This window comes from Lactuca virosa, chromosome 8 (assembly GCF_052849685.1).
Source record: "Lactuca virosa cultivar CGN04683 chromosome 8, Lactuca_virosa_CGN04683_v6, whole genome shotgun sequence".
Lineage (NCBI taxonomy): Eukaryota > Viridiplantae > Streptophyta > Magnoliopsida > Asterales > Asteraceae > Lactuca > Lactuca virosa.
This window is the reverse complement of record NC_136433.1, coordinates 92,929,411-92,953,719: the sequence shown is the minus strand read 5'-3', so window position 1 is coordinate 92,953,719 and position 24,309 is coordinate 92,929,411. Positions and strand designations below refer to the sequence as shown.

Here is a 24,309-nt window from a genome sequence, read left to right as displayed (position 1 = left end):
TTTCTGTGAATTTAGGAATTTTCCTTGATGAAAAGATTTATAAAAAATTTAAAAATATGTTTTTAAATATTGTTTAAAAGTGACTTGTATGAAAGGTGTTACATATTGTTTTGGGGGTATCGAACAATTCACTACTTTTCCTAATCGAGCTACTTATTAGGTTCGGTTGATGGTCATAGTAACTTTAATTTGTTATGCAAATACATATACTCTAACATCTTAAGTGTTTTTGAATGTCCTTATTTGAATCTCAAAATACCTTTTAGACATAATTCTATAAGTCCTTTACATGTGACTAAGACAATTGTATATAAGGCAAAATCCTTTTATATGTCATGTATAAAAGTAGACAAAATTAAAGTATCAAAGTGTATATAAGACATAATCCTTTTATGTGTTATGTACATATGTAAAAGCAAAGCAGAAAAAATCAAAGTATCAAAGTATATATTCCTTGTCAATTAAAGTTGATTCCAAATTAGGTATACATTCGTGATGCCCACCACGGAACACCACAAAATTGCTCCACCACAAACGGCCTAGTGTACACGACCGTTGTTCGTTGCCATGTGTACCACAAACCCGTTCGTTGTATGCATACCGGTAGGTCTTACAATAATTAATGTGAAAAACACGTCTAATGCACCCCTAACCAATTGTCACTTTTGCCGTTGGAGGGTTGAGAGGAAAGGATCTTACTTTAATAAAGAACAATTATGTACCAAAGAATAGCATATCACTTATGGAGGTCACTTTCAGTAAAAGCAAAATAAAGAGAAGGGCAACCTCGTAAATATAACTCCATGAAGCATCAGATGCTGTCAAGACTAGAGACCGATCTTCTATATATACACTCCACTCCCTAGAACGCAGTCTCTTCAAACACCAACAAACCTCTCTAATCCCCTGTTTCTTTCTCTTGATTTTGCATTGTAGATTCACAAATAATGGCCGATCAGCTCACTGATGATCAGATCTCCGAGTTCAAAGAAGCCTTCAGCTTGTTCGATAAGGATGGAGATGGTCAGCTCTCTTTCCCCCTCTTGTTTTTCTAGTTTAATATCACTTTTTTCATGAATTAACTTGTTGTACACATACAATCGGTTCATGATTCGTTAGTTTAGATGCGATCATCTACTGTGATGAGATCTGAGTTCTCATTTCTAATTGGTGATTTTTGATTTCACTGATGTTTGACTTCTAAGGTCTTTTTTGCATAGTTCAATTCGTTTTCTAGTTTGTTGACTAGACTTTGAGTTGGGGATCATTCTCATATCTACCCAATCAAAGATCAATGAGATTTCTTATTTGCCAATAACGTCTTCTATGTTTTAATTCAATTCAATTTTAGTCATAAACACATATCGTCCTGTCAGTCTTGTCTGCAAGGTGTTTGATGAAATGTTGTTGTGAAGTAACCATAGAAAGTAAACAAATGAGAACTCAGATCTATTTGATTTCCATGGGTTATATCAAGCTTTTTGCATGTTTTAGTAGTAGTAATGAACGATTCAAGATATGAATGTTGTCATGGAAGAAGCTATACACAAACATTGTTGCAGGTTGCATCACTACGAAGGAGCTCGGAACAGTTATGAGGTCTCTTGGGCAAAACCCAACAGAGGCTGAACTCCAAGACATGATCAACGAGGTCGATGCTGATGGAAATGGGACCATTGATTTCCTTGAGTTTCTTAATCTGATGGCTAGGAAGATGAAGGACACAGACTCTGAAGAAGAACTGAAGGAAGCTTTTAGGGTTTTTGATAAGGACCAAAATGGCTTCATTTCTGCAGCTGAACTTCGTCATGTTATGACAAATCTTGGTGAGAAATTAACAGATGAAGAAGTTGATGAGATGATTCGTGAGGCTGATGTTGATGGTGATGGTCAGATCAACTATGAGGAATTTGTCAAGATCATGATGGCCAAGTGAGGATCTCCAACTTGAAAACTAAAACCCTAAAAAAATATTTCAAATTTCTAAAATTTTAAATGTGGGTAGGATTCTTTTCATATCTTTTAATGCTTGCTTCTTTGGGTATCTGTTTAGATTTATATTTATTCCTCATTGTTTGCTCTTTAGGTTTTAAGTAGTTTTATTCTTGCTTGTTGTTTTTGTTATAAACCTAGAACAAATTCTATGAGGTTCTCTTGATTTTACTTGTTTGTGGTTCATCTTTGAATTTTTTTTTTTTTTTTGCATGAATGCTTAGTTATTAAAATTGGAATAATCTTTATCCTTTCGTTTTATTTTTCTTGTGTTCTATGTAGCTTAATCTTTGTTTAAAGATTACAATCTTGTTCTTGAGTCATGTCCCTATTAAGTATTTTAAGTTAAGAAAATAAGATCCTTTACAATCTTTATGATTATATGCTCTTATTCTTTGCCAAATATACTTGCTATGTTTATTGCCATTAAATAGGTCAATTTGGCATTTTTGCCCTCTTAACACACTTTTTATATCCATCAAGATCTTTATAGGTTGGTGAAATATAATGTAAAGGTCATTGAGCAAATTACCTATGCACGTCAACGAAGATATTCATAGTTTTTAATAATATCAAGGCAACACAGGTCAAGTAAAAGATCGCACCAATTTCTTAATTATATTTCCTATTTTGATGTTTTTTTGGAAAAAAAAAACACACGATGACTCTTTTTGAAACTAATCAGTTGTGAAATACTTTTTTTTTTAAATATTTACACTAATATTTTTTGTTTCCGTACCTAATAATTTATGTTTTGGAGGATTGTACAAATTGCATGCTGTACAACTCTTTAAAATATAAATTGTTGTGTAGGGCAAATTTTCGACCATATGCAAAATAGTTTTTGAATTGCAAAATTAATTTTAACAAAAAGAGAACTTAAAAAAGTTTAAAAATCTTAAAACACTCCTATCTCTCATTCTCATTCTTATTCTCATTCCTTCTCCCTCTCCTACTCTCTTCATCACCCCTTGCTCTTTTCTTTCTTCATCTTCCATATATATGAACAAAAGCCGTTACCTTTCACCCAATTTGTGTTCGTTTTAAAAATTGCTCTCACAAATAAACCTTAAATAGATTTAAAAAAAACCAATTTCTATTTCAAAATGATAAGAATAATTTTGCGACTTATAAGAACAACTTTGAAATTTTAATTGCGAAATAATATTAACCTTTTTAAAACTTCAAAGTTTTTATGCGGATAAAAATAATTTCAAATCTTTTGGAATCTTGGCAACTTTTGAAAAAAATAATCATTTGTCTAAAAAGTAATTAAAACGTTAAACATAATTAAAAATTTGGTTATTTTCGTAATTATTCCTAAAAATTAAGGCTTTTAAGGCTTTTCATGTGACATGAAAATTGAACCCCCTTAATCTTGATCGAAAAAAACCGTACACCAATTTCTTGAAAAAAAAGCAAAGCGATTGTCCCTTTGTATGAAATTCTTTGATGAAACAAGAAAATTTCAAAACAAATTTAAGAACATTGACGTATAGCCCAAGAACCAAAACTGTTTTATATGTCTATTAATTATTATTTTTTCTTCTTCTGGGATTATTGTTGATTTATTTCCCAATTTTAATTATAGAATTGGTTGGTGGGGAGTTTATTATTTTCATATTCTCCATTTTCTTATAAAAATATCTTTCCTTTGACTGGCATGTGAATATTTTTTGTCAACCGTGCCAAGGATCCGAAGAAAGCGACGGTGAATTCATTATCCTCCTCTCTAATGCCCTTAAAAATCAATATATGAGAAACAAAATAAAATAACTAATACAAACTTTTATTGAAGAAATAACTTGTTTTGAGTTCCAATAATCTTACTTTTAAGTTTATGTAATTGTAAAGTGTCACAATGAACCAAACTAACGTTCATTCTTGTAGAAGATGGGTATGAGTATGGCTTGCTCACAAGAGACTAGTTTTATGGTTGTTTAAGGGTTAATATTAAAATGAAAGAATTTTAATTTAATTATTTGATTTTACTAACTAAACAATATTATGTTTCTTAATTCAGGAAGAGAAGAAAGGAAGTAGCCATGCAATCAAGATTCAAGTCCTCAAAGAGTGGTTGGAGAAAGGCTCGTGGGAGTTGTATTGTACTTTAAATGTGTCATTGATCTTTCTTTTTCAAAATAAAATTTATCTGATAGAAAATAATGAGATCTTCCTAGGTTGCATTGGTACATCAATCGACATCTACTTTCACAAAAACATTTAGATTCGAAAAAGTATATACCCTTTTAAGGAAAAGAAAACTAAGACTGAAAAAAAAATAGTCAACTTTGTATTATGTTATCATCCAAGTAGCATAATTTTAAATGTGTATAACATATATAGATACACCGGACAGTTTTTTAAAAAATGAAATATATATGAATTTGAATGTCAAATAGTAGCATAATTTTAGGCTAATAATATCGAATAAGAAAAATAAACGGAAAATTGATTTAAACGGCATTAAATGTAGGAATTGAAATTTAGAAGGAGCGTGTATTCTTAAATCCTCATAAATACATAATTAGATGACATTTTTAAATAAAATTGATAAATACAAGAAAATGACATGTGGATTTTATTAAATTCAAAAACACTATAAAATATCAAGTGTCATAATTCATTACAAAGTGACATATGTTAAAAAAACTCTTCATTTATTAGAAAGGATTGCAACATAAATAAAAACACACTTTAAAGATTTTAAATCTCCAACAACCATGGACAAAATTAAAACAAATAAAATAAACAAAATACAACCATATGATGTTTAAACTACTTCATGAACAATGGTGTGGTCTTTTAATGTTGAAGACTAGTTACCAAATTTGATAACTAGTACAACTGATCCACACAATGCATGAATAAATAACCGTAAAAAAACTAAATGGTATTCAACGTTGGTGGGTGGGGACCACTTTTATACAATATTGATATAAATTAAAGAAAAAATAAATAATAATAATAAAACGAAAAAATCAGATAAAAATAAAGGAGTTACTTTAGATTAAATATTTAATAAAATAAAACCACAAGGGACCCATCATTCATATAATTGAAACCGTAAGTGCCATAAATTTATAAAATTAATAAAAAAAAATTGTAAACCAAAGATACCGTTTATGTAATTTAGTGGAGAATATTTATTTGTTTTTATATACGAATCAATTTTAGTTTTTTCTATCCTTTTTTGTTTAAGATAGTGGTGTTTACACGATATATTTTAGTTATACATAACAATTTATGTATTAGATGGTTGTACTATATAATTATGTAAAACATAATAAATTATTATGTATTGCTAGAAAATATTGTGTACAAATTATCATTATGTACATTAAGATATCTTACACGGTTAGCATTTAAACCTTAATAAATTTTTCATAAGTTGAAGTAAAATACCGATCGGTAGCTATTTATAAATATTGTATTCAGTTTATAGGAAAACTAAATATAATATAATATTTAAGACTTCATTTTTTTTTTTTTTGAAAGATGACGAACATGTTTGTTGATATTATAATTCGTTTTCTTACTTTTCGATTAATAATAGGCGTAATATTTTCTTACTTTTCGATTAATAATAGGCGTAATAAGTGTAGGGTTCATTGGATTGAGTGACTTCACAATCCTTTCTTCGGCATGTATGGCTTTGTAGTATGTTTTTAGTAGCTTTTTTATTTCAAGTATTACTGTTCTAAAAAATATTTAAAGTTTCCAATTATATTGTATTCAGAACTTCCAAATATAAATATTAACTTAAACCTAATTGATGTGGTCTTGTCTCTTTCCGCAAGTTAGCTCAAATATGAGGCCAGATGAATTGACGATTTTATCAAATAGAGTTATGTCTAATATCACGGTTAACCTTAGGCCATAGGGTGGCATACCATACTTTAAAAAAGTGATTGACTTCACTTATCCGGACTAGTCCGTTGATTTTGAAGGTCACGTGCAAAAAATAAACATGGGATCTTCATTTTTTATATATAAGTAAAATTCGTTTGTACGACGACAAGATTGGACACATAATAGACATCAATGATTTTATTATGGAGTAGGATTAAAAACAAAAAATATTCACTCACAAATAATCAATGAAGATAATAGTGATAAAACCTTGACAGAAGCCACCTAATTCAAACGACTGATTTCTGACGGAAATTTCATAATACGTAAAAACGTTTCCACACTCCCCCCTTTGACAACACGGCCGTATGTGATCGCACACCCCACACCTCCTCATATTGACAATGCTTATGAAATATTTTATTTAAGAACTACTTTTTTATAAATATTAAATTCAAAAAGTTCTTAAACTGTTTCGGTAAAATAAATTGTAGCCACCAAAGAATTTCTAGACAACAAGAAGAATTGGTCAGACATTTTCAAATGGCTCAAGATGGGAGAACCAAGTGGTACAACGTTCGAGTGCATCGTCTGGATTCGTATCGTGGGACTTCCTCTAAAAAAATTGGTGTGATTCGAATTTTGAAGCGATCATCAACAAAATGGGGAAAATCATTTCACCATTTGACGAGATCACAAACCGTGTGGATCTTTTGTTTGTGAAACTAGGCATCCTTACTAGAGGGAGAAAGAATTTCAATGAAGAAATTATTGTCCACCTGGAAGATGGCCCAATCATTATCAGATTGAATATGAGGACGGACCTTGGTTCCCATTCAATTTTGATAATGTGGAACAACCGTATGAAAGTGAATCTGAAGAATATGATGAAAACGAAGAAGACGACTCAGAGAAGGGGAATTAGGCATTAGGCTCAGAATCAGAGGTAGCTGGAAGTGATGATGACATCGACATCTCTGATACGGACATGTATGAAACATAATAGGGAGAAATCATTGAAGACGATTACAATAACAACGGGAGATGATGGTCAGAGAAACTCCTCCATCATAATCTGTTGCCATGTCGCCGGCACCCGCATCATTAATGGCATCGCCTCCCAAGATACTGGTTCCCACCGACCTCACATAGAACCCAAACATGCGGGAAGAGGAAGCATCATCGCATCCAAACATCAAGGATTCAGACAAAGGGGATGTTGCATATGGATCGGGTCGTCCTGACCTGGTTGTTAAAACCGCCCTAAATCCAGATACCAACCTTGCGATAAAAAACTTGGCCCTTTATGGTTGCTTTGGGCCCTTCCCCACAAACACTCACGGCCCACTTACTAGCAGTCCAAATCGAAACGAAATAAACAATTCCAATGGTACGGGAAGATCCACTCTCAAGAGGAAACAAAATCATAACTCACCGATGGCAGAAGTTATCCCCTTCCACTTTGACAGAACCAACGACTCTCGAACTCCACCCCTAACGATCCCATCTACACCGACTCCTTCAAGCAAGCTTCCGCCTTTCGTCAATCCTCACATCACCCCCCCCCAAGCCTCCTCCTCATGTAACAACCCCAAAACCCGAATAAAATTTTTCATTTTCATTTTTCTAAAATAAACAAGTACCATAGATATAAAATTCATCCAAAACCATCACAATGTAAAATTGTTGTGTCATCAGAGTACAATATCAAAAATGCGGAAATAACGGGAGAGTGTGTTGTGCCATCATGTCGGGCCCTTCCCCTTAGTACCGGAAGTACCTTAAACCATAAACACAAACTGTAAGCAAACGCTTAGTGAGTTTTCACAAAGTACTACATACCAACAAACAATTAATGCTATGGGCCAAATCATAGTCTTACAATTATTGTCAGGGGTCAAATCCCGGTCTTACATACAGGTGCCAGGGGCAAGATCCTGGTCTTTCATACAATTGTCAGGGACTAGATCCTGGTCTTCCATACAACTGTTAGGGGCCACATCCTGTTCTTGCATATATATATCACACAAAATAATTTGTATACTATAACGCAAAGGATAGGTCGGCTTTGGTGCCTTCGACCCATTGATACAGTGAGAAACTTACCTCAGTCTGCTGGAAACAACAAGATGCTCGGCTGCTAAACAGGAAGATCCCACACTAACACAAACAAATAACCCTAATAAGAATTTGGTTACAATCCCAAATCATGGGCCTAAACCCTAAGTCCATACTCCTAAAATAAGGGCTCAAATGTTTTTTCCCATAATGGGCCTAACCATTCCTGGCCCAAACACAATAACAAGCTCCAAGGCCCAACTACACCACTTAAGGCCCATTAGCAAAACTCAAAGGCCCACCTAATCCAAACAGACCGAGGCCCAAAACCAAATAAGGCCACATTATCCAAAAGTCCAACAAAAGTCCAAAATCCTACTGGGGTGTACGCACAACATAATTCTTTGTACGCTCGGTGTACGCGAGTGTCATGCAGTACGCGCTGCGTACATTCTGGTACGCTCAGTGTACTGAGTTGTTCAGCACTTTTGGCTACTTGGTGCTTAATCCATGTAGCCACTTACTCCAACTTCCAGATCTCAGTCATTAGGGGTCCTAGGGCATAAAGTTGGCAACTTTATGCCTTAACATGTCTGATGGGAGTCCAACATCCATATTTGTTCATCAAAACTCACATTAAGGACCTAGATTCATGCATGGCTTCATGTCATCCACCAAGATAACATGTTTATGTCTCTAACACATCATAGGGACTAAGATCTAGCATTTCTAGCTTCTGGAGTTGCCCAAACTCACAAAAGAGAATCCATGGACCCAAAAGATCTCATAAACAAACCCTATGTAACAACGTAAATTTCCAAAACAATTTTTCATTTTAAAAAAACATACTTTCATTCATAAAATATCATTGTAATCCAATGTATCCCATGTTATCACAATAAACAAATCCCAAGATCCTCAAATACATAAATCCTCTCAGTGTGTACGGATCATGCCGACGCCTTCCCGCGATCCTCACTAGTACCTGAAACACATAACACAACAACTGTAAGCATAAATGCTTAGTGAGTTCCCCAAAATACCACATGCAACACATATGCCACTCGAGGCTACAATACGACCCTCCGGTCGATGTGTCTCAGCGGGACCCTCCAGTCCCGTAGCTCGTTGGACCCTCTGGTCCGGTCATAGCTCGTCGGACCCTTCGGTCCAGTCTGTGTCGTTGGACCCTTCGGTCCGGTCTATATCGTTGGGCCCTCCGGCCCGGTCTATTCAACACATAGCATATATATAACACAATGCACATAACTCATATATATACACATAACATACAAGACCCTCTGGTCTACACATAAATACCACTCTAGGTAATGTATAGTGAGAAGACTCACCTCAATGAAGTCGGATAAACTCTCGTGCTCAACGTCCCGACTTAGCCTCCTCCTATTATTCAGATAACATCCCCAATCAATATTCTCTCATGATCTCATCTCTACAGATTGGGTAGAAGGCCATTCTACCCTTCCCTGAACTCTCCTGAATCAGTCTTGACCAAAACCATAAAATCAACGAAAGTCAACGGTCAACTTTGACCCAACTCGTCGAGTGCACAAGGGCGACTCGGCGAGTCCATGCGGGTCCTCTGAATCCTTTCAGTCTCTCTTGGCTCGTCGAGTCATCCTTCCACTCGACGGGTTACACCTGTCACGAATCGCGGGGCAACCCGGACTCGACTCGTCGAGTCCAATTATGGACTCGGCGAGTTGCCTCCATGTTCATCCTCAAATGACCTCCTAAGGTCAGATATACTTCCCTAACTATCAGATCTACCCTTAAAATGTTCAAATGTCACGTAAAGGTGCAACCTTTACGTGCATGCAACCCACAACAAGGCATAAATGGAGAAATAACTCTAAAAATGGCAACCTAGTCCCCAATCTTTCATTTGCTTGCATAAAGCTGAGGGATAGTGACTCTATGGACCTCTCATGGTCCAGATCTGATGCTATTAACACAAAGGGGACCTCATACTCACTAGATCTTACATAAAATGGAGACAAAAACCCTAAAATCATGAAATCTATCATATCAACACGAAATAGAAGGGATTATACCTCCAGAGATGAACTCTCAAGATGATTAGCCCAGATCCAAGCTCCCTTCACGCTCTAGATGGGTGTTTCCTTCTTCCTTCTAGCAAAACTACACCAAAAGTGATGTATTAGCCTCTTCTTGCTCTCAACTCTCTTACTGCTCTCTCTAGGGTTTCTCTGGGGTGCATTGGCCGCAAATGGAGGCTATAAAGGCCTTTAAATAGGGGACAGGCCCGGGGATTTAGGGTTTCACTTTACAGCGCGGACTCGCCGAGTCCACGTATCTACTCGTCGAGTCCGGTCATTAATCCAGTCAAGAACTCGCGATCCTATTCGGCGAGTCTGAGCGTCTACTCGCCGAGTCCCTCCATAAAACCCAAAGTAAATAACTAAAATAAGATACATGGGAATCCGGATGTTACACCCTAACTCCAATTATCAAAAGGATTAACAAGGTATGATCTTTTTACCTTCAAAAGCTTCCTAAGATGATGTAGATTCAGTATCTTGAAGCTTAACCACGTCCAAAGCTTACTCGCCAAGTTCTTCTTCTTGCAAACACACCAAAAACGCCACTAAAGTTAGTTCCAAGCTCAAATATCACACTCAAGGGCAAACTAGGGTTTTAGGGACGTTAAGAGCTATGGAGGCTGATAAGGGTGAGGGTCCAAAGGTTATAAATGTGCTTAAATAGGGCTCATGCCCTAAAATTAGGGTTTTAGCTTTTGGCTACGTACGACCTATGTATGCTTCGTATGCCCCGCGTACGTGGCTCAGGTCCCCGATCCAGCACGCCCATGTACGCTAAGCGTACATATACATATGTAACGCCCACAGATTCGGGCTAGTCAATTTAGAGATAATAAACGTTAAAAATGAATTTTTGATAGAAGATTATTTAGAATAAATAATCTTAACCAAAGTTATAGTATATGTCACAAGGATCCCGTACATATAAAGAACGCTAAAATCCGACTTATAACGAAGAAGTTATGACCCGTCGAAATTTCACAATTAAACCTCCACGACTCCGCGTATCGTAACAAGTAAATTTTTGACAAAATACTTTTTAGCCTTAGCGAGATCTAAATGAAAGTCATAGTAGAAGTTAAACCGAGAGCGAGCATATAGAGAACGTCCAAATCTGACTTAGTTAGAAGAAGTTATGATTTTTCTAAGATTCAGCGTAACAATATACTAGGGGTGAGCATGGTGCGGTTCGGTGCGGCTATTGGTCAAAACCTCACCACTAACCGCAAGTGCAGTTAATCCATTTTCAAAACCGCATGGTGCGGTTAATTTTGCTGTTAGGCGGTTATTTTGTGGTGCGATTTTGTTTTTTTTTGTGTTTCGGTTATTAACCGCATGGGTTTGGTGCGGTTATTTTGTGTGGTTTTTAACCGCAGTTTAAAGTTCAAACGGTTTTAAGAGTTCAAACATATTACTTGTAATAATAATAAAAATAATAAGGTATAAGACAATTAACTTAAATCACAAACAACTAATATCTTAAAAACGTGAAATCACTAGTAATTAACAATAAATATCTTAAAATTGTGAAATTTCATCATATTCCAAAGTTAAACATAACAAAAAACAACACTTTTGTCTTCTACAATTTTATCATTCTTTTATCCATGAAACTTGTCTTACTTTTAATATCTAATATATTAATAATTAATAAAAAATTGTATATAATATATGCGGTGCGGTGCGCTTTTTTTTTTGCAGTTTTTGAAAACTAATAACTGCACCGCATGTAAATTTGCGGTTTCTGAAAAACTGAAAACCTCACCATCGGTTTTTATTGCGGTTGCAGTTTATGCGGTTTTTACTGTTAATTTTAGTTGTGGTGCGGTTTTTTGCTCACCCCTACAATATATATTTTGCAAAATTTTGAACATCCATAAAATTTGAAAATTTTAAAACGTTTACATAAATCCAAAAACCATCATTTATTACATATTGTTTTCAAAATGAGTTTCACATCAGAGTTTTTCGCAGAAATCATAACACAAAACATGATGAGGTGAACGATCAAGCCTTGGCCTTCCCGCGATCATCTGAAGTACCTGAAACATAACCAAAAACTGTAAGCCCAAAGCTTAGTGAGTCTTTCCCAAAATACCATCACGTAAACATACCCAATAACAACAAGCATAAGGAGCCTTCAGCCTGACTAGACCGCCTCGCAGGTCCTTCAGCCTATATGGACCGCTCCCGAGCCTTCGGCATGACTGGACGCCTCGCAGGGCCTACAGCCTATTCGGACCGCTCGTCGGGCCTTCGGCCAAACTAGACCGCGTCGTAGGGCCTACAGTCTATCCGGACCGCCATGGGTCTATTGGCCTACAGCACAAAGCAGGACCGCCTCAACCCAACCACACACACACACACATACATGTCGACATATATATATATATATATAGTCAAGATCAAATAAGAAGGAAATTTTTGGTAGGAAGGTAAGAAGTTTTTTTTCTACATATTTTTTTCGCGAACAAACAAAATGAATCATTAGATGATTCATTTGTAAGATGATTCACAAGAAAAAATTCTCAAAAAAACATCTCGATGATTCATTTATACAATGATTTTGTTGTTATTCACTAAAATTGTCATAAAAGTGAATTTTTTCTTAATTTACTTAAAAATGAATCATAAAGATGTTTTTTTGGGAATTTTTTCTTGTGAATCATCTAGTGATTCATTTATTTTGTTCGTCAAAAAAATATATAGAAAAAAAACTTATTACCTTCCCACCAAAAATTTCCTTCTTACCGGATCTATATCCTATATATATATATATATATATATATATATATATATATATATATATATATATATATATATATATATATATCAGTTAAACACATAACCAGTCTACAGACAAACAGACCGATCTTACAAATCACTAAGCATGATATCATCCTATCTATCAGGATACAGATCTAACAGATCATAGCAGCATAGCAACATTCTACTAGGATAACCATCCAACAAGGTCCGACATTGGTGCCTTCGACCCATAAGTATAGTGCGAAAAACTCACCTCACACTGACGTATCAAACAGAACCTCCGGCCGCTGGCTCACGAAAACCTTGAACTATCATAATAAATAAACCTCCAATTAATAATTAGATTATCACTTCAAATCTCTTAACTCATAATTGTCCATTAACTCTTCATTAACTGGGCCAAGCCCAAGTCCAATCTTAATCCAAAAAGGTCCAAAATATACAAGGCCTATAATTGGCCCAATTTTCCAAATTGGGCCTAACTCCCTAATAGACCTCATCCTAAGGCCCAATTCCCTGAACTGGCCCAAAATACTTCTACTCAGAAAGTCCATGAAGGGCCTAAGCCCAAACTGGCCCAAAGATAGCTCAAAACCGAAGCCCAACTCGCAAAAGCCCAACATAGAGCGTATGATGGGCATACTCCGAGGCTACGTGGGGCGTACGCGAACCTCGCATTGACTGCAAACGGGGGTGTTGACTGCATACGCGGGGCATACCCTCGCAGAGTTCAAAACTCTAATAAGTGCTTAATGGCTTAAGCACTTAAGCCAAAATTCCAGATCCATCGACCAAATGTATATCAGAACCAAAAAGTCTTAAACTTTAAGACTTTGGAAGTCCAAAAAGTCCTTAATTCATGGTCTTAATCCATTAAGACCTCCTATAAGCAACATGAAGCCAAACTAGCCAAATAGACCTCATTTGTATAACTTAGAACCCTTCCTAGGGTCTGAAAGAACATCTCAAAACGTCCAAGACAACTTATGCACAATATTAGGACTTTTGGGACAACAAGAGTACCAAAAAGCTAACAAAACAAGATCTACACAATTCAAGCACAAAGGCAGAAGCTTTTTACCTTCTGGAGCTTCTAAATGACAAAATTATCCAGATTTACAAGCTTGTTTCACTCTCCAAACACCTTGATGCAGCTTCTTCTTATTCAACCCCACAAGAAACACACTCTTAGCTCACACACACACACAAAAGAGAAGCTAGGGTTGCCAAGAAACGATCTCATGACTTGGAGGCTGAAATGATGGGGTAAAGGGTCCATAATGGGGTTTAAATACCCAAATAAACCTAAAAATTAGGGTTGCACTCGGACATACATACTCCCTGCGTACATATGATTACGCCCTAGTACGCCTAGCATACTCCCCCTCCGACCAAAATTACTAATTTGCCCCTCGGGCCTCTTAGGGCTAAATTCCACCAAATTCAAAGACCAACATGACATATTAATTTACCGAAGGAAGGATTTGAAAATACCTGGAAACACAGGATGTTACAGATTATTTGCCGACACAATCTAAACGAGAATTGAAGATCTCATTAGTAGGAGCTCAACGAAATAAAGACGGTCAAAAACGGACGTTAGATGACAAAGTTATGAACTTTTAACGGACTTTAACTGTCTAAGCCTGTTAAAATATAACTTTAAAAATAAAGTCAAAGTTAGCTGACGAAGTCTAAACGAAAGTTGTAGATCCCATCGATACCTACGTGTGGCTATAAAGAACATCAAAAACGGAGCTTGTATGCGAAAGTTATGGATTTTAGAAGATAATTAATGTTTGGATTAACCTCGGAGTGAGACATGGCATGATCTAGGCCACACCTTCTTCCCCACAGATTGGAACCTGATCGTGAAACCTGGACTTGGTACGCCCAACGTAGCTTTGTGTACGCCCCACATACTACAGTACATCCATCGTAATGCTGGATTACACCCTGCATATGCAATTCCTTCAACCTATAAATAGAGCTCGTTTTCACTCTTTTCTTCACACCTCTTCAACCAACTCTCTCCGAAACACCCCCAAAGCCTCTATGCCTTCCCCTAGCACCTCTTAGGTATTAGCATCGAAGCCCCATAGCGCCGGAAAGCTCCGAGAAGTATAGCTTTCGGCTCAGAAGTTATGCCCGCGCAAAGCCCGGTTTCTCACTAAACCACCTGTAAGCTGAGTAATGCTTACCATACTTTAAGTATAACTAATGTTTAACTTCATTATCATTATTATGAACCTATAAATAAGATTTATCAATGATTCCAAGTCGTTATATTGATTGATCTACTTACGGGAATGATGTCTAGGTTGGATTTAGTGAGGTGTTTAAAGTGGGATTTCCAAACAGTCTACTTCGTATACCAAATTGTCACAACCGTCAATTTCCGGTCAAGTCAAAGTCAAATAAAGTCAACAAGTCAAACCGGTCAACTCAACTAACCCTTGTATATTAGGAAATTTTATTATGTTACTACTGTACAACTCGCTATTTTAATAAAGAGTTATCACTTGGAAAGTTCGTATGTTCAAAATTCATGGACCCTAATCAGAGTAAGTAATGAAACTACTTGGTAAAACACTATCCCGTACCCCTCGGGGGCATATAACATTCATAACGGGCTTAGCGAGGTTTACAAACCTTGCGTGGCGAAGCTAAACATCCAAAAAGGTCACAAACGAAGTCTCTCTCAAACCTCTCTTGCTCTATCTCTCTCTATCTCAAATCTCTCCAAGTATGTGAAATCTCTCCAAGAATATGAAATCTCTCCCAAATCTCTCTAAGTATGTGAAATCTCTCCAAGAATATGAAATCTCTCCCAAATCTCTCTAAGTATGTGAAATCTCTCCCAAATCTCTCCAAGTATGTGAAATCTCTCCAAGTATGTGAAATCTCTCCAAGTATGTGAAATCTCTCCCAAATCTCTCTATGTACCTTCCTCAGTCGAAAACAGCCCAAAACCAAAGGAGAAAACCCAACGGAACCCTCTTGGTCCGGAACCCTCTTCGTCCGGAACCCTCTTGGTCCGGAACCGGACAATTTCGCATCTCAGCTTCGGACTCCCCACTTCGGAACCATGAAAGAGCTTCGGAATATCCACCTTTGGCTCCGGAACCCTCGCAGGTTTGCTTCTTTCTCCCGGTTTTCAACCACTTTTGCGTTTTAAGCTCGTTTTTCATGATTTTCGCGTAGGATTTTCACCCAAACTTATATTTTGACATATAAGACCATATATATTCATATTTTAATCACATTTTGGGGGAAATCTCAACTTAAGAACAATATCTAGTGGGTGAGATCTTGAGATAGAGTGTTGATCTTTCCATGAAGTATGACTCAAGTTAACCCCACACCCACATAGGACAACCCTCAGTCACTATTCATCCATACCTAGTCAACTATTTGTCCTCTCACACCTCTCCTCCAGCTGGTATCTTGATCAAAAGTTGGAAACCCCCATCTCTCCTTCCACTTTACTCACTCTCTCACCAAGAAACAAACACTTCTCTCTCATTTCCCTCTCAAAGAACTCGAGACTCCAAGGCTGCCTTTGAGCTTCTCAACGTCATTCAGTTTGTATTCTCATCCTACATTGAACATTCTTCACTCCTTCACTCAGATTATGAATCTTTCATAACAAATGTCACCATAATTTTTCTTAGATCTTCAACTCTCCAAGCTCCTATCAAGTGTTCTTGACTTGGAAACCCTTTCTCTTCAGCATACATCTAAGGGAATCACTCAAGGTGAGTTCATACCCCTACATTTTCATGTTTTCTTCAAGTTTTAAGGGGGGGAATACAAGTTAAAAATACCAAAAACTTAACTAAACTCAAACAACAGCTTTCATCAGAAAAGTTGAGTCTTATTCACGGACTGTTTTGACCATCTTAAACTTAATATCTTTCAAAACTGTTTAATATACAAATAGTTCATGTTCATACCTTTAAAATGACTACTTGCACATCTCCATATGATTTTTCTACAATTTATGGTGATTTTTACAAAATTGTCTATCATTTCATAAACGAATTCGGACCAGTCTGTGAATATGAACATTTTCACACAAGTTAGAGACTTCTAAAAATCATAATAAAAATTATAAATAAACTAGACACATTTTCTAAACTTTCATAGTTTATGGATTTACCTTCGTATGATTTTTCTATGATGTTTTTAAAAACAGTGTAGAAAGGTTAAAACTAGTTACATAACTTACAATATTAATAACACTTTGTATGTTGAGCAAAGTGCATAACAATAAGTTTCTAAATGTTGAATGTATTTATTGTTAGTTCACCATCATAAACAGAAATTAGTCATTCATGATAAGGTTTTCCATTCATTTCGAACACATATAATAAACTACAATAAGTATAGTTTATGGATTTTACGATAAAAGCATACTACATGAAAAAGGTTTTACTCTCAAAACAAATGGGTTTTTCATATACTACATAATAAACTATAATAGTAATAGTTTATGGATTTAATATCACTAATTTATTTCATAAAAAGGTGATTTCACTTCCATCACGGAAGAGGTTTTATACTCAAACTATATGTAAACTAGTTAACGTAAGTTGTGAGACAATTCTCCATCGTACTCTTAGAGTACGGGTTCAAATTCCTGTAAGTTATAACCAGAGTCTCTTGTAGGGAGAGCGTGATAATTGTGTATAGATCTATATTGGGATTGACACCCCACACCTCGCTGCTAGCTACAGCCGGACCGGCAGGTCTACGGGTGACAAGAGTCATAGGATCTTGGCGTCTGAAAAACGTTGTTGCAGGTTATTTCTCGTTATAGTATGGTTATAACGACTCACATAGTGAGTTAACAATCTTTCAAGTTTACAGGAAAAATTCTACTTTGAAAAGGGGTTTTATCTATTTAAAACTACAAACACGTTATAAGTATAAAACACACTCATACTCTCGGTCTTGGGATTTAGGACTACATGACTTTTATAAGGAAAATATTGGATTTTCTTTGGAAACACGTTTTTATTAAAACTACGTTTCATCTAGAATTGTTAGACTTCAGGTATAATTGCTAAGTGTACATGTTAGAGTTATATATGAGTTTAGTCGCAATCGACTTAGAATTGGTAGGCCCGCCTTACTTCATGTTCCTTGTTTAGTTGTGGACCTAGGGCAGACCCATTATATTTGACGGTTTATTTAACTTAAATTTTATATACGCTGGGTGATTATAGAAGGAATCTACGGGTCTTTCTAGGGTACATTATTACATAACATTGGAGCGTTCATTTCACACTTAATAAAGAAAATATTGAATTTTCTAGAATCATACTCTATCGCTTTTACAAGGAAAACGGCTTCTTTCTCAAATAAAACTCTTATGAACTCACCAACTTAATTGTTGACACTTTTTCAAAACTACTTGTATTCTCAGGAAATCAGTGAATCAGGAAATCAACAGCATTTTGAGGATGGGACGTTAAATCGTCAAACAGTTCATTTTGTCATCATAATGTAATTAATTTTGAAACATGTAAACATATACTATGGTGTAACCTTTTCAATTATATTTATGATGGTTGTATTTACTTTGAGCACTATTATACTCGTTGTTGTGATACTATACATGAAGTCCTCCACCCCCGGACGTTTCCGCCATCCTTGGTTTGGGGGTGTGACACAAATAGATCCTACCTCCGATATGATTGTTGGATTAGTGTCTAAGTCCATAACTATTTTGGTATGTACTTGACCCGATTGCGAGCATGGTCCTTTTGGGTTGCCTTCACCAAAGCAACTTGATAGGATGAATTATGGAGATAGATGATTAATTATGATTTATTAATATATTATGAGAATGATATATTAAAGGAGAAATCATATTGTTTAATTAATATTAGTCAATAATTAATTTTGTGGCTAAAAGAGATTAATTAAACTTAGGGGACTAGAACTATCAATTGTGTGATAGTTGAATATTGGGCTAATGGACTCCTTATTAGAGGAGTGGACGAATTCTATGGGGAAACCCATTAGAAATCGTCCAAGGCCTCTAAAGGAGGAGTCCATGGGCTGCTTAGGGCCTAAGCAGTCAAATTAGGGGTTCCTTGTTAGATAACCCTAATAGCCTCGCTATTTAAGGACCCCTAGGGCACCAAAAACGTGGCTAAGAGTTTCCTTAGGGTTTCTAGACGTTTTTGAGTGCCTCTTCTCTTCTCCTTCTTCATCCTCTTGCTCTTGGTGTTTGTGAGTCATTAGAAAAGTGACATTTGTGACTCTAAGCTTTTAGAAGCCAATTACAAGAAGGAATAGATTGTTATTGCTACATAACAATCAAGGTAAGATCTAAACCCTAATTCTTATGTTAATATTGATTATCACATGCTAGATCAAGGGTTTATGGCTTTGGATGATTATTGCATGTTCATTAGACAAACTAGATCCAAAGCTTTAGGGTTTTCATGTACACCATAGGAATGTTGTAGTGCTCATAACCCATCAGTGGTATCAGAGCCTAGGTTGTTTGTATGATGAATTGATGCAATTGTAAACTGCCAAAGATCAGAAAATCGAAATTTTTTGCTAACTGTATGATGAACTCGCCGAGTTTCTCTAAGAACTCGACGAGTTGCATGAACTCGACGAGTTCCAAAGAGAACTCGACGAGTAGGAGGGCCTGGTGCCGGGATTTTCGATTTTTTGGCCAATTTCTGATTAGGATAATTACCAAAACTCATTTTTATTGCCTAAAATTGATTTTTAATGTTTGGAATGATTATCCTTATCAAAATTGATGGATTTGGTTAAATATGGATAATATAGGATTATTATAAGTAAATATTTGACCTAGTAAGTTTGAAAAGTTTCAATTTACACCCCTTAGGTTTTATAGTTTAAATTTGAACTTTAAAAGTTTTAGTTTTGAAATTTAAATAGTTAAACCCTAATATTTTGAAAAGTTTCAAAATTTGTCCTCAAAGTTTGGAATTTAAATTTTTGATTAAAAGTTTAATTTTCGAAATTTTAAATTCTAAAACCCTAGTTTTGAAAAGTTCAAATTACACCCTTGTGATTTTATTAATTTAATTAAAAGTATAATTAAAAGAGAGTTAATAAATCCATAATGACATGGTTTATGTTTAATTAAATTAAAAGGTATAATTTATTAAATTAATCCACTTAGTATTTTAAAAGTGTAAAATACACCCATATACTATATATAACATTAAAAGTATAATATTATATATGTATAACTTAAACTGCTAGTCTTACCGTTAGTAGGTCTCATTCACGAAGCCGATCTATAAAGGGGGTATAAGGTTATGACCTATAAAATGGCCGTTTAATGGGTGTCCACTCTCACCCACCGCTTCCTTGATTGGTGGAGGGTCGTTAGCCGAACGGGTAGGATAGGGCAAACCCTCTCCTCATTAAAAGTATAATGAATGTTAAAGTAACTAAATGTTTACTAAATTCCCAAATCTCAGTTACTTTAAGAAAAATTGAAATCGATGCAATTCCATGGAATTACACTTTGTACCCTTGTCGAGACAATTAGTGGAGTGTGTGTGGTTAACCGGCACACTAAGTTGGGTTTGGCATTGGTAGCGAAGGGTGACTCGATGTTTATCATAGATAGATGGAGCGTGTGTGATTAACCGGCACGTCGATTAGGTGATTGTAACATTGAGGGCACCACGTAAATTCGCATGGTTATTCACACCTTATTTGTGATCCTCGGCATCCCAGTCACAAATGAAGGGCATAATCGAGATTAAACATGACATTGAACAGTTCAATGAATCTCAAAAGATCTAGGAGTTTCAATTCATTTAGAACTTAACCTTCTTTTCGTTTTTCATGGTGGAAATTGGTAAATCGTCATTTACCTACCTTCAAATGTTCTGCGAGTTGGATTACGGCATCCCTCTTCCAATTTGTAGGATATTGTGTTGGGTCCTAGCATTAATATCTCATTTGGGTGTTTTATTAAGGACTCAATCAACTAAACTTGAATTTTCTCCCGTTTCATAGATGTCAAAGTCTGACAACTATGGTCTTCCTAAATCCATTGGAAAAAGTTTTCCACGTGAAGATGATGTTCCACGATTGCATTGTGGAAATGGAAATCATGCTTCATTTCCTCCACCTCCTCCAATAATTCTCCCTGACCCACGTGTTCGAAGACTTGAAAAGTTCAAGGTCACTCAAGCCCTATTGGCAAAAGACATGGAAATGGAAAGTCCATTTGTGTTGTTAGGTGTCGATGTTTAAAGGAAGTTGGCTGTTGACTTGGTTCTTCAGTCACTTCCCGAATCATATGGTTAGTTCGTTAGAGAGTACTATATGATGGAATACGACATGCCTCTTATTGATTTGACTTATTTGCTTATTGCTGCTGAATCAGAAATGATTTGGCGCACTGGTCAGCAAATTTGTCTGGTAAATCAATATCCCTACCCTCTATGGGAAATGGTAGCATTGGAAGTCCAGAGAAGTTTTCTCTACGCAAGAGAACGGCTGAGTCTGAGATAGTCCTGTGTACCATTCCATAAGAATCCATGTGTTTCTACTGCCAAAAGAAGGGGCATTGGTTACGAAGCTGCCCTAACTACCTGAGAGATCTAAGATATGGGAGAGTCAAGATGTATGACTCTGCATCAGGTAAAATCCACTATCTAACTCTATTACGTTTCTTTTAGATTCTTAATACATGATGTGATAAGATTACATTTGGTGTTTTGTAGAATCGGAGACAAAGGAAGCTTAAAAGGAAAGAAGTGAGCTAAATCTGGTCATGAAGAAATGGATTTCGATCGCATGATTCAAAGATCGGATTGTTTGAGCTACTACTTTAGAGTTAGGATAGATTGCTAAATAATATTTACATAGTTTTCATTTGTAATCGCGTTGTAAGGACGATATTTTTCCGCAATAAAATAGATTTTGATTTATCTTATTTATGTTTCCTTGCGATGGATTTTATGAAAAATTGGTGTTTGAATGGTTCTATTATTAGCAATATTGTGAATGGATTTGACTCTTAGTTACGTTATTTGTGGTAATGTCAGAAATTTACCAAATGAGGAAAGTTTCTCATCACCCAAGTTTCAATTGGACAGAAACTTGGAATCATGCAACTGGTATTGTGTGATGAATGAGAACCTTTGTATTTGGGAAATTGAGACTAATTCCTTGTTCACATAAGTATGGAAGTCAAGTGAAGGACTAGGAGATCTGGTACACAATGTTGTGCACTAGTCAAGTCCACCACAAATAACGATAAAATATTCATTATGATTTGCTAAAAGATTAGTAAATATGATTATACTTAAAAGATTAAGTATAATTCTGAATCGTTGAAAAGTTTCAATGAATGGCAGAACGAATAAGAAGAATCAATGAAGGCAGAAAGATAAAAGGTTCTCCAATCTAAGAAGAAGGGAGAGTACTTTTGTATCGTGTTTTATGATCGTCTTGATTATTGTAGGAACCATATTACAATTCATCCTCTAAGGATACCTTAGTGCACTAGTTTGGCTAAGAAGAGGAATGGTGAATTGTAGAAATGGTTAAGTCAATAAGATGTATCGTACGTCGTTCCAAAATCAAGTTTTAGAGTCGTACTCCACATTGTGTTTTGAGTGACATCACCTTAAGAAATTTAACACACTCATCAAATGTGAAGTAGGAAAATGTTTTCTTGTTCTTACACATTTGAAATTGGTAAGTTGTGATGTCTTGGATAAGACAAAGACCAACTAATACCAAATTGTGTGTAGGTTTGTCTTGATAAAGACACACACTGACTCTTGAATATTTGTTTTGTCAAGAAATGTTTCTTTATAAGAGAATCTTATATGTCAAGAGGTCAGTGAGAGTCTAAAGATCTTGAAAAGTTTCAAGAACAAATCAAGAAGTAAACCTATTAAACACTAGCACACGACTTGAGGATTGTAACCTAACGTGTTGACAAAATTTTATTTCTGTGCCAATCCAGTTGAGTGATTATGCATATGAGTTCTACGAGTTCTCAAATGAATGCATAAGGGCAAACACCTTGATCAATGAAAGTACATTGACTGGCATAGGTGAGCTGCTAAATAACTTGGAAGCAATGGTGGGACCCTTGATGGCAAGAAATTAAGAATGAACAAGTTCTGTCCATAAGAGGTTGAATTTGTCACAAACATTTTCTTACGATTATGCTTATGACAAATTTGCATGGATAGGAACACATGCACCATAAAATCTAAGTGGCATAAGGTTTCTCTCCTTCATGAAAATGATTGTGAGGAAACGCTTTCACTAAGAAAGATTTTAAGGAGATAGCGATTATGTAAATTGCATTCTCAAATTCGATTATGATTACGGCATCCCTCTTCATAGTTCGAATTGTGAGATTTGGCAGTTAGTCTGAACATTTAGGACTTAGTAATATAAGTTCTGAATTTAGACACACATGTGAGCTATCTAAGGAAAGGTGTGTGAATTTGAGAAGCTTAGATAAAGGCTTATCGAAGCACATCGTATTGGAAATATGAACTTTGGAAGTCAATTAGTATTGTCTTTTAGAAGTCCACCTGTTTTCTGAATACGTGTCTAAGCTAGTGGGAGCATAAATGTTATGCTGGTATGGATATAATCATCATGTTAGTGGGAGCATGATTATTATTGCAAGTTAGCAATATTAATTATAGAAAACAAAAGTTTCACTTTGCAAAGTTACATAGGTTGAAAAGTTGGTTTGCTATAATTAAGGGAGAGAATATTATACCTCGTTTTATATCTAAAGGTTTAGATCGATAAATTTTGATAAAATTTAGTCAAAAAGATATATGAATGTTATGTTGAAAGGATTCAACGTAAGAGAATTCTATATATGGAAATAATTGTTGCGTTCTCACACTCGATTATGATTACAGCATCCCTCTTCATAGTTCGAATCGTGAGAACATGGCAAATAGAAATATTATAGCAAAAGACTGGTAAAGTATCATGTCGTTGTAATATTCGACCGTTCTAAAATTTTCAAAATGCCTAGGGCATTAAGAGGGAAAGAGGACTAGAATCGGATTTGACTGAATTAGTTAAACAACTGTCAAGGATAATCTAAGGTTCGCCAAGGATTGGTCACTTGTGGACAGTTAGAAGTATAGTCATGGATGGACCATATTGACATTATTATGAATAGATAAGATTCTATTTAAAATAAGTTGTCATATGCCAAATATGGAAATGTTTCCTTATTGGGAGTTGGACGTTAAGAGTTTATGTCTAGATTAGAAAAACTTTTATGCAAGAAGGATGTTCAAAGGAATGTACTTTGAATGTGAGACTTCATGTCTATGGAATTGTCTTGTAACAATCTCCAATAGAGCATTTTGTAATTTCATTGGCCGAGTCTTGGTGACTTTTATGCTGTGATATCACGAAAGGACCATTGCATAAAATGTTAGAATCTGACATATTCTATAAGTGGCAAGAATTTGGTATTCTTACACTTGTGGTAAGGATTGGGAATTGTAAAATGAGTATGTTTGAAAATGTTATTCAA

The 24,309-nt window shown here is 35.6% G+C and overlaps 1 protein-coding gene across 1 annotated transcript; it reads left to right on the top strand.

Moving 5' to 3' along the window:
* The first annotated feature begins 866 nt into the window (after positions 1-866).
* On the top strand, positions 867-4,158 carry LOC145129318 (calmodulin-7-like). Its single transcript, XM_079064018.1, has 3 exons — positions 867-1,023; positions 1,563-1,932; positions 4,016-4,158. Exons 1-3 carry the CDS (start codon positions 948-950, stop codon positions 4,104-4,106), a joined length of 537 nt encoding a protein of 178 aa, XP_078920144.1. The 5' UTR covers positions 867-947; the 3' UTR covers positions 4,107-4,158.
* The last annotated feature ends 20,151 nt before the right edge of the window (positions 4,159-24,309 follow it).